Below are 12,516 nucleotides of genomic sequence, written 5' to 3'. Positions count from 1 at the left end.
GTTAACATCCCAATGGAGTTCAGATCCATCAGAGATTGTTTTTCTCACACACATAATTTATATCAAATCTTATTACTGCCATTGTTCTGGGAGTAGCTGTACCCTATTTTAGATAATTATCTCTGAGTGTTTTGATTTCTTGTTTTGAAGGGTTGCTTCACTGATGACAATTTTTTTGGCTGTAATATTTTCTTCTGTACAGAGGGACCTGTTATTTGTGCTGATTGGTGCTGGATTTAACCCACAGTCCTTTTTCTTAAATCTTTTGAAATCGCTACAGGTCATTGAAAGGATGGTGTTTCTTAACCTGTTTGCCTAATTGGCTTGTTAGATAACGGTGCCTGGAGAGTATCATAAATTAGTTTGTCTAAAAGTAAATTGGGCTTGGGATTTATTCAGAAGGTTGTCACCCAAAACATCTGGAGCATCATTATTTAATTTGGGTAGTTTTCCTAATGGACAAGCATCATTATTTATTCTATTTGAATTATTTATTTTTTTAAATCTAAGAGTTTTGTTGAGTAGTCATGATCCTAGGTATTGACTCATCTTCTCCGACTATCTTAAAAATCTGGGTCCGCCTAAAAATCACATTGCAATGGAAGTATTCAGTGCCTAACAAGCATTGTCAGTACCCAAGAGTCGGCTCCACAATCCTGAAAGGTTTCTCACTGAATTGCTGTCTTGCAGTTTTTGTTCACAAAAAAAAAACAATAAATAAATAAAAAGTCAAATTGTTAATACCATAAAACAACTCTAGGGTTTTATTTTAAAAACTCAAAGGTCTCTGTAAGCCTAATGTTCTGTTAAAAGATGTGATTTCTAGAAATGGTGTAAGTTACACTTTGGTAGAGAAATCCTTGGTAAATCCAGGGCCACAGTGTAATTGCTATGTTTGGCGGTCAATTTCTTAGTGCTGTAGACTTAACCCTAACCCCAGCCCTAAACTTCACTCTAATCCAAACCAACATGTCTGTCAAATCAGCAGCTGTGAATATCAGCTCAAAGAACATTTAAAGTCTGGAGGTATCTCTATCCCAGATGAACATCAGCAAACTGTAAAGATTTTTTTTCTACAGATTCTCAACGCATTTTAAATATTGGAGTAGTTCCTGAAAATCAATCATAATATATTTTTATGCCATGGTATACTGAGGCTGTTGTGTTCCCCTGTGGCGATTGCTATCTATGGCATAATCTTCAGTAATACCCATGTTAACTGCAAGCTTAACAAGGATTGAAGACTTTAACACAGATTACAATTAAAAAACATTCCCTCTGACTTCCTGTTTGTAGAGAAAATAGCCCAGAAAAGAATAATACTAATACTCTTTTACGAGAGGGTGGCTTAAATTAAAAATGTTGTCTAAAAAAATAAAAAAAAGGGAATTTCCTACAGTTCCCTTCACTGACTTCCTTTTTAGTTTCAATAAATTAAAACACTGTTTTGCATTAAAACATGTTAACACAGGATAAAAGTAAGGTTGCTGAAATATGAGACTTTGGAGTTTTTGGTACAGATTTTTAATATCAGAACCAACAGTAGGCTACTTAAAAGCAGATTAACCATAAACGGTACGTTAAGGTACATAGTCTTTGACAAAGGCATGTGGTTTTTGAATAGCACTCTTTTAATCCACATACACATTTTCAAGCAGTTCCCTGAATTAGTACTGCTAAACTCGGACCTTGTGGGCACCTTGCACACCATTTCCCTCAGGGTGAAAATAAAACCTGAAGATAATACAGAAAACAAAAAAGTATTTCCAAAAGGTGCCTTCATTCTGAGTGCATTATTATTGTTTTGGTTTTTGACCTCGCATTTGATAAGTTTCCATTATCTCTTAATACTGTGATCTGAAGCATGTTCAGCTAAATGGGTTCTTTATAATAGGATGCCACTCGCCACAGCAGGTGCACAGCAGACCTGGCACGCCATTAAGCTCCCCATCTTCTCCTGTTCCAGCTCTGACATGATTAAATGGCATGTGTGCTCTGAACCTCTTGCCCATCTCTCGTTGACCTGGCTTTGACAGCTTGATGAAAAGCACTAACACGCACCAACACAGGGAAACATTAGAGCGAGCGAAGCAAGCCTCTCTCTTCCAGGTGTGTGTCTGCAGTAATCAGGGGGATAGCTGCCTTGTGAATATACCAATTAGCACGATATCGCAGGATTGCAGAGACGCTATAATGTATACTCCCGAGTACTTCTGCTGGCAAGTGCTCTTGAACATGCAATTTGGTGTATACACTGTCTATGTATGTATAAATGCAGGACATTTGTAGCTGGAATGATAGGGGCACTGAAATACTACACAACAAAAGTGTGAATCTCTGAGAGGAGAATAATGAAAATGGCGGTGTCTGTAGTGGCTTGTGAATGGCTGGGCATCATATTGACCATGGGGGAAAAATACTTAAAATCTTGCAAGGCTTGGATTTGCAACCAGCTATTTGGGTATCAGCTCACATTTTGCCTTTCCTGATGGCCACAGGCAAAGTCCACGTGGTGTGTGCTTTCATTGAGCTCTGCTGTATAATTGATTCAGCTCTTTGTCTAAGAATTGGCAAGTTATTTTCAAACCCACCGCCTCTAGTGTTTTATTTTTTTTCCCCCACTGCGTGGCATTTTAGTTAAATGGTAGGAGTGACCTTTTCTCAGCCTGATAATGAACTTGTAAAGTAAAATCTGTTTGCTCAACATTTTATAGATGGTAGAAAAAAACTATGGTTTAAGACCTACAAGCCTTTTCCTAATACTTTGTAGACTCTAGGTCGCTTTACAGAATTCAATGGAAAGGTTGTGTCCCAGTGGAGGTATTTTTTAGGACTAATTTCTTTGTAATGTACAGACACCTTTATATATACATATAGCCTATATGCATGATGTCTGCCTATCTTTTTTTTTTTAATACATTTCGGTACAGAATATAATATCTGCAGCAATGGGATAATTAGATGATTCATCTTAATTGATAGTGGAACCTGGTGAATGTATAGGATGTACAGATGACTTTCTAGCATTAAAATGGACTGGAATATAATCCTAACACTGTGCTGTTTAAAAATGCATACATTATATGTGAATATACACGAACTTAGACTAGGTCCGTTTGTTGCATAAAAGCATTTTGACCCATTGGCTCTGAGCACTCTACGAGTGTAAACAGTTTGAAATGTTTAATGATTTCCCTGCTTTACTATATAATTTTACTTAATTGTACTCAAGTCTACACATTTGAAATCGCTTTTTTCACATTTTTTAAATAGCTTTGCAATTGGATTTTAATTATAGCTATTACTATTCCTGAGCAGTTATTGAATCAATGTAGATATCACACCCCAGGAAATTCCAGTTATTTTCCTCCTTTCTCATACTTTAAAGCTTTCTATTAATACATCTCTCCAGATTACAGCGCAAAGGTCCTGTAGCCAGCGAAGTCTTATCATATCAATGTACACAGATGCAGCACAGAATATACTCTGATGCCTATTCATAGTGGTTTTTATTTAGACATCAGTGGAAAATCTTAATTGTCATTCTTTTCTTTCTCTCTTCCTATTCTGTTGTCCCTTTCCCCCTTTTGCCCACTTTGAGCACTCCTCAAACACCAGCACAGACATTTTGAAAATCGTTAGAAGTTATCTGATCTAGTCTGGAAACATCTTTCTTCACAGTCCATAAACCTCTGCATTGGACACTGATTACTGGGCTTGCAGTCCCAATAGATCTGAGGCTCAGCTTTTCCTTGCCAGGCCTCACCTGGTGCCTGCTCACTGGTTTGAAATATGATGAACTGAGTCAAACCCAGCCAGTTGGCACACTTCTGAGCAAATGTGGTCCTTCCTGTGTTATCTTGGGTTAAGATCAGAAAAGAGCACACAGCTGAGAGATGAATCTATGACCTCCTGAACGCCAGACCTGCAGATTTGCAGATCTACAGAGAGTGGGAGAATCATTGAGGACCCGCAGTTCCTGAGCTGAGTTTAGGTTTCAGACAATAGAGTGTTGCCTGTATTATAGTATTATAATGGAAACTAGTCTTTACACCATGCCTCTCTCCTGTGCTATGTACTGTAAATAAACTCCTTTGTGTACGAACAGCATTACTTGGTTTCTACACCTACCATCACTTATTCCATGATTACAGCATATGTCAATGCAGTGTTCTGTGTTTTTGCAGTTTTATATTTGCACAGCATGTTGGTTCACTGTGTGTCTGCTGTTCACTGCACAAGGAGAAAGGCCTTTATTTTTCGGCAATACCTCAACTAGCATTGACACACATGATCCTAGCACATTTTACTCTTTATTAGTTAATAATATTCATCATAACTTATTGATTTTATATAGCAACTTTCAGAAACGGCGAACAAAACGTTTTTTTTTGTTTTTTTTTTCCCCAGTTGCTTGTCTGTGACCTTCATGTCGCTCCACTTCCACTTTTGTGGTAGATGCAGATGCAGGCTGAGGTCCGTGTATGATGGCACATCTGTAGCTCCGCATGTTTCGTTTCCCCGTCAGACCAGACAAGCTTCTCCTCAGATGCTCTCCACCTGCTCAACAGGGGGAGGTCTTGTGCAACAAAATGTGTTCTTCCCAGCCACCTCAAAGAAAGACTTTTTAATTCCTTTACGGCATCATATGTGCACTTGTGGAAGTTTAACATGCAGGCTTTCAAGACCTTTCAAATCCCCTCATCATCTGCTGCTCCAAATCAGCACATGTTCCGCTTCAGGGAAAAATCAAAAACAAAACTAAAAATCAGAGTTAAAGGCAGATGAGATTAAACTTGCAGTTCTGACGTTTATTTCGAATAGGTCGAAGAATGATTTGTCTAAGTGTTGGACAAAATCATTGACTCTTGCCAGGTTCACTAAAGAAACATTCATGAAAGTCAAATAAGGTGTTGTAATCTAATTCGGCATTTGCCACTTCAGCTCCTAAGTGCATCTAATATGTTTATGTAAAGCCGTATTTTCGAGACATAATTGGTGATAATAGGTAATAGTTAATATCATGTGTCATTTCGAGATAGTATAGAGGATGCATTTTTACAGTGGTGGTTCTAAGGGTGGCAAGTCGGTGTGCTCGCCTGTATTATAATATTGTGGTTGATGTGTTTCAGGGTTAAACTGGCAGTTGTGCAGGTCACCAGTCCAATTCCCAGGGCATGAGAGCTGGAGTCTTAAGTGGAAGCTGTAATGAAATGATACAATGGGCTCTGATAAGTCAGTTGTGTGCGGCTTTGAAATAATGGAAAACGACCTTAGTTCCCTCTTGAATGTGCTTCATGATGCTCAATAAAGCTTTTATTTACTTAAAAGATGGTTATAAGTGTTTTAAATTAATTAAATCAAAGTTGATTCTAGATGCATCAAAAGCCGGCGAGTTCCAAATCTGTGAGGTAGAAATATTTTGATGTGGATTGTAGAATTTGATTGACAGCAAAAAGGGCAGCAATAGTTCACACACAGATTAGTTAGTCTGAGATATTTACATTACAATGAGAAGCCACGTGCACAATGCTGCTGTGAATAGCAACATGTGTTAGAAAGCCAGTCTGTGTGCATGAAAAAGAGGCATGTGACACTGAGATTAAATCAATAGTGTTTTGAGCCTTTTGCCTCTGATGACCTTGGTTCAAATCCCTATAAGGTCATGAAGTGACATGATTAGATGGTCTCAGCTTAGTGCCCAATAGGTATTAGTCATCATAATAAAAGAAGCCGCCATGCTTTTTAGCACTATTTGGCTGATTTTGGTGAGCTTTCATGCTAGAGGCCTGTGACTCACATGGGACTTGTGATCAATGATTTCACCTTTTAACAACAAATAACATAAAATGAAAGTCCCTCTGAAGTCAATATCAGTCACCAGAATAATAAAATGGCATTGTGCATTCTAGGCATGATTGCAGCCCTACATTGCCAAGGCTGGCCCCAGGGGTGGATTTTGTTTTTGGAAAACCTGAATGACCTTGTTTCTCCTGCACAGTTTGTCTGGAAATTGTACTTGTATTTACCTGATCCTGGTTCTGAGTTAAATGATGCTGATGTACCAAATGACGTTTAACCATGAAATCAGTGAGAGGATTAATTTTTTGCTTTGCACATTGTATTTTATTCATCGATAATCAGCTGCTCTCCTTCATAAACATTTCAAACTTGTGACAAACTTGGCTGGAAAGAGATATAACCTATAGAAGGTAAGGGCTGATGGTTTGCCCAAACAAAATAAAATGGAAACTAGGATTCTATAGAACATGACTGTTCAACCATTCTTAAATAATTATCTTAAGAGATGTATATTTCAATAGATTTAATATTTCAATAAAATGAGATTCACAGTGTTGAGTATCATACTTTTTCTCAACTCTCACACTTATAATGGTATCTTGCAAACTGTGAACTATTTAGATGGGATTCTCATGTATGGGATTAAAATGATGCAAAGTCATGGTCCTGACTGGTGTCTGCAGCCCATGGAGTTAGACTGAAGCCCAGAATAATAACGCCCCACACTGACCTTAGTCTTGTTTGCTCTCACACTCATTGTGGGTTTTCCAGGTTGCCTTGTGTTAAGAAGGTAAGGAGCTAGCAGATTCACATATCGCATCTGAACAGATGTGGGGAATCAACACATTTCCTATAGCCAAAGGGATAAGCTCGACAGTCTCTTCAGTTATTTTTAACTGAAAGCTTTTGAAATTGGAGCTCAGTCATCTGCTTTAAACCTATGTAGAATATGTACAGTACCAATGTTTTTAATTAAATACATTTTGGTTTAATTTATTTCTCAGTTATCTTTTTTTTTTTTTTTTTTTACCCAGAGGGTGAAAGTCTTTTTTTTGTTTGTCTTTGGAGAAAATGAAGTCACTCTCGCTGTGAACGGAGAGAGAAATAAATTGGGGAAAAATATTTTTAAATGCTGTGTTCTCTGAATACGTCTAGGCTCACTTGGAGGACTCACCCCTGCTGTCAGAGAAAATACTCGCCCTTATATGACACTTCATTGGATTTGTTTTCTTTGATAAGACGTGTAACAAAATGAGCATTCATTTTTATTTATTTTTAAACCTGTTAAAGCAGTTTAAAAACTTAAATCCTGTCAAAATCATCCAACCTCTTTATCCATCACTCATAGTAGAGCTCAGATCAACATAAACAAAGGATGTCAAAATGCCAGTATTATATTTTGCCTGAATAACATAACACTTTAAATAAAGCTCAAATATGCTTCACTTCCTGGTGGGAAAGGGAGCTTTAGAGTTAATTAACTATGATAATAATGATAAATGTATTACATGTAATGTCTTTAGCATTTACACTCATTTTTTTCATTCTTTATTTCACTAATGGAACACTTTTCCAGCCCGCACTTTGATAGGAGTATTTATTTAACTGATTCATATATATCTCGGTATTGAGCTAATTGCCATATGAACTAGTCCACCTTTCTTGTTTTAGAGAGAATTTCCACAAGCTGTCTATTTGAACCTGAAATGTACATTATTTTATGTGGAATCAATAAGTTCTATTGATATTTGAAGCAGAGACCCTTGTGTGATGTTATTTATTGCATCCTAAAAAAGTAGGGAAATGTAAAAAGTCAGTACTATCTAGAAAATCAAATGCATTAAGGTTTTGAGTTTTTACTCTGCAAGTGCATTATAAAGGGACGTTTCTGACCCTGCCTTTTGATCATGGTAAGTTCGAGAGGAGGTGGAAAAAAGCAACAGGAATTAGGCACTGTGGTATTTCTAAGTTAAATAAAACAAAATAGGCAATGAATTAATATATGGCTTCCAAAGCTGAGACGGCATACTTATTCCTATCTTTGTATTTCTCTTCCCTCCCCCCACCCCCAGCTGGAGATCAACAATATCCCTGCCGCCCCCATCGCTCCCATCGCTCCCAAAGCTCAAGCCATCATCGAAACCAAGTCGTCAGAAAAGCCAGCGAGCAAAAGCAAAGATTCCACCAACGTGCAAGAGAAGGAGAAGAAGAAAAAGAAGCACAAGAAGAGGTCCCGGTCTCGGTCCAGATCACACTCCCACTACCACTCGCGCTCCCGCTCCCGTTCTCGCTCCAAAGCCAAGCACGCCCTCCCCAGCGCCTACCGGACTGTGAGGAAGTCAAGGTGAGGCACCACCCTCCTGCTCACAGAAGCGTCCCGAGTTTGACTCCTTTCAACTTCGTTACAAGGACAGAAATCAGTACACAGGTCCACACTCATTCATTATACACTGATACTCAATCATTGTCCCCGCAGAGAGCATCTAACCTATTCGCCGGGAATGTATTCATTTTTATTCATGTGCTTATCGTTTACATCAGGTCATTTTAGCACAGAGATTCATTCAGACGGGGGGAAAACCGCCTTGAGTTGTAGAGGCAGTGAAAAGCAACTTTTACAAGCACGTGTAAGCCCTAAACCTAGAAGAACAGACGTGTTTTGTAACAGTTTGCAAGGTCTAAGTGTTAAATCTGCACCATGAACGAAATTCTATTTGCATGATCCCTATTTCAGTAGATCTCTAAGTACAAACTTCAGTTCATCTTTTATTAAACTGCACCATCACAGCTCTTCCATTTCATTCCCCTTTAAATCATTCTCCCAGGTATAGATTACGGCCAGTTTGTATTTACTACAAGAGTTGTAATTATTGGGGGTGTGGCAGCTTGTCAGGCTATAATGTAGTTTCTGAAGATCAAAATTACTTCAGCTGTTCTGCTTTCAGGTTTTTAAATGATCTACGGGAGGTAGAAATTCAAATTGTAATTGGATTAAAACAATACAGCAAATGCGTGTGCTAACATTGATAATTTATTCCTGTGCAGCCTTTCACTTCTAGGACTGACTGGAGTTAATTTGTGTTAATGGATCACTGAGCATATCAGTCACAACTGTTGTGGTAACTTTTAGATTTTATCCAGAGAATGCAAATTAAGTACAGTATACAATGTTAAATCTAAAGCAGTGATGAGCAATGCAGGGTGCTGTTCCACCCCAGATCTTAATTACTTAATTGAACTAATGATTTGGTAGGTCAGATCACCTCTGATTTCCATATATGGCTTGGTTACAAAAACCAAAACCTGCAGGAATGTGGCCTTCAAGGACTGGAGTTGCCCATGCCTGACCATTTGATTGAAAAATTCACAGGAATTGCACTTAAATATATTATTTTTTTTTCAAAAGCTTTCTTAAAAATTGAAATACTATATTAATAATAATAATAATAATAATAATAATGATTGCAAGAGGATAATTTGAGTTTGTAGGATGGCAGGGACCCAAGACAGGCCGTGTCATCCCAGGCCATGTGTCTCCAGGTTAGATGTAGGACTTAATGTTTTGAGTGTTGAACCCTGTTGCCTCCACCTGATACAAACCCAGAGCCACCCTGGCCAGTGTCTGTGCTGCACTGGGACTTCCCCACACAGCCAGCAAACGGCCCAGTCTCGACTCGCACTGACAGGGCCCAGCATCGTCCCCCACTGCAGCTCAGGCTTTAATCACATAAGCCACTTTGGGAATTGGTTTCACAGGCAGCCTGAGCTCTTTGGTTGCTTCTTAATTTTTGGCAATAACAAGCAGAGTAGATATGTAATCAATACCTAGCACGTTGTGTGCATTAAAGTAGGCTTATTACAAACCAAATGTAGTTAGCAAATGCATTTTCATATGATATCAGGATTTAGGCTGTTTTTTCATTGTGTAAGCTCATACGTTCTGGCATTTGGTTTTGCTTGTAGAATTTTTGCGTTGGCTTTATTTACAAAAGCATTCTGGCTGGTGCGAAGCAAGTGTCAGGCTTGTAAGTGCTTAATTTGTGTTTTATTTTTTTGTGTGGTACATCTTTATAAACCGAGACAGTTGCTAAGGTTAATGAGGGATATTATGAGGACCAGGTCACATTCACATCGAAGTTGATCAGGATGCAAATTTCTGTCAAAAGTTCAGAGTTCCATCCCACATTAAACTGACAGCGTAATAATAGATTTCCCTGTGAAGGTGTTTGATCCTCATTTGCAGGGTCTGTTTGGTTCAAGAGTATCTATTGCTTGACATTTAACATCTTGATTCAGACTTTATAAATAATGACAACCTCTGCATCTCCGTTAGAAGCAGAAACCACATCAAACTACTAACAGGTCAATCCCTATTCGGATTTTATAGCTGTTTGGCCAGCATGTGCCGATATAAAGAGCACACTGTTTCAAAATGTATAGGGATGAAACCTTCTAAATGTTTCAGCTTAATCAGGTTTCTTATGGCAATTAATAGAGGTCGACCGATTTATCAGGGCTGATAACAGCTTTTTGAAACTATCGGCAATCATCAGAAATGAACGCCGATAAATGGCCGATAGTTTTTTGGGGTTGTAAACATTAATATCCTGGGTTATGGGGCACAAACACGGCCTCTAGTGGTGAAATTAAAACCATCAGTGACTCCCTCATGAAGTTCATTGTCACGTGTGACTTGGCTCAGCTGGCAGACACTGCTTGGCTGGAACTTAAATTTGATGCTCGCTTAACAACTTCGTCTGAGAGAAGAGGTACGTAAACAAGTTGTCAATAAAAGTTGTTGTGACACAGTCAATCAAACATTGAAAACAAACAAAATAAAATAGAAGGTACTTTGTTTACAACTGACAGTATTATAAATAACTTCATAGCACTTATATCCCCGAAAACCCATGGACATTTCAGAGCTTTCAGACGGCAACACTTCCCCACTAGATTATTTTTCTACCAATACTGTGTTTCGAAGGGGATTATACAGTTTATTTCATTGGGAAGTACAATAAATATTATTTATATCCCCTAAGTAGTTTAGTTGTGAAGAATAACAATTGCTGAGTTTAAAAATATTTTATATGAAGTTATTGTACACGCAAAGCAGCGTGGGCATTTAAATCAGGGCATTACATTTGTTTACATTTGGATCTTTTCTCATTCCTACGGAGTTATTTGCACAAGTCTTTTATTTGTAGATTCATATTTCTGTTTATGAACCTGTTTATATTATTTATTTTGAATCGTATTTATTTGTGTAAAACAAGTGCGTGGATTACAAACATTAGGCGTTTATGTACATGGTGATGCCCTTTTGATTTGATTCCAGAATGTTCTAATGTTTCCTTGCTAATCCGCTTGTAAAATAACAGCAGCCGCCTTTATTACTTGCAAATGCAACACGAAAAATCTATAAATTAAAGTAATACAATGCGTGGCGCAGTCATGTATATTTTATGTTTACATCTACATGCGTTTTTTGAGAAATAAGAAAGGAGTTCTAAACAAATCTACAAATGGAAAGTGTGAAATACTGTCTTGTGTCTGTTTTAGCAGGGCCAGCAGCACATCAGCTATTACTGAACCAGTTTGACAGTGAGGGTCACAGGCAGCTCTGCCCCCAGGTGCACACTGACCACACCTCTGAGCCTCTCAGCGCCCGCAGCTTAATTTACACATCTACACATTCTACAGCTAGCAGTTATGTCAGAAAATAAGTCAAGTACCCAAAGTTTATTATTACTGGAATTTCATTATTTGTACATTATTTTCATCAATGATCTAAAAAGGTTAATGTTGAATTAATGCTGTAATTTTATCAAAAACTTTCCAATAAATTCATTCTTCATAACTCCCAATTTGTTTTCCAATTTTCAACATTTTCCGGAATTTGAATTGATCTATTTTAACTGTTGCAATTTTACATTGAGTGCTATATATTTTATAAAATATATTGATTTCATTGATAAAGAAAAATAATCGGACGATTAATCAGAAATCAGCTTTACCCCCCACCCTAATTATTATCGGTATCGGTTTTGAAAATCCACTATTGGTCAACCTCTAGTAATTTACATTACAGAATAAAACTAATGAATTTGCCATTTCCACAGAAAAGTAGCAAAATTGTTTTCAGTTTATAATTATTAAAAGCTGGATTAGTTGTATAATAACTCAATCTGTGCTGAAAGTTTTTTCTTGAATGAGGTTCAGCCTCTGATTTAGTCGTCGCTTGGTGGAGAATATAAATGTAGCATTTTGGAGCCTGCATGTAACAGATAGAGGCTCCGAATTTTATTGAACCGAGTACAACTTAACCGAGAGATGCAAAACAAAACCATGACATTCTTCACCCCTTAACAAGCGTAGAGTCTTTACTGGGAGTTTTCCAACAGGCCAGTCCAAGCTGTGGCTCGTGTCAGGAATAGAAAACCTCTTCCTATGCTACACAATCCCAATTAGACTCTTCAGCACTGTGGTTTAATGGCAGGTCAGAGTGAGCTGGCTTCCATTTGCAAGTTAGAGACAGATCTTCACCCCTTTCTTTCAAAATCTAGTTTCTCTTTTTTCCCTTCTCCTTTAAAATGGGAATTTGGCTCTGTAGAGGCTGCTGCTAAGCCTCTGTGCTGTGTTTTATGTAAAGATCAGGCAGGCGTTTTTATTTTTATCCTTAACGTATAATGGAATGGATTAAAAGGGAATGTG

The 12,516-nt window shown here is 37.9% G+C and overlaps 1 protein-coding gene across 8 annotated transcripts in view; it reads left to right on the top strand.

The window, feature by feature from the left end:
• sfswap (splicing factor SWAP) overlaps positions 1–12,516 on the top strand; it is an 81,141-nt gene that overhangs the window by 55,539 nt on the left and 13,086 nt on the right. For all 8 annotated transcript variants that reach the window (XM_066690129.1, XM_066690126.1, XM_066690125.1 and 5 more), the window contains exon 14: positions 7,875–8,146. In XM_066690129.1, the coding sequence (XP_066546226.1) occupies positions 7,875–8,146 (272 nt within the window). The remainder of the gene's footprint in view (positions 1–7,874; positions 8,147–12,516) is intronic.

This window comes from Amia ocellicauda, chromosome 17 (genome assembly GCF_036373705.1).
Source record: "Amia ocellicauda isolate fAmiCal2 chromosome 17, fAmiCal2.hap1, whole genome shotgun sequence".
NCBI lineage: Eukaryota > Metazoa > Chordata > Actinopteri > Amiiformes > Amiidae > Amia > Amia ocellicauda.
This window is presented reverse-complemented; position numbering and strand designations above follow the sequence as displayed.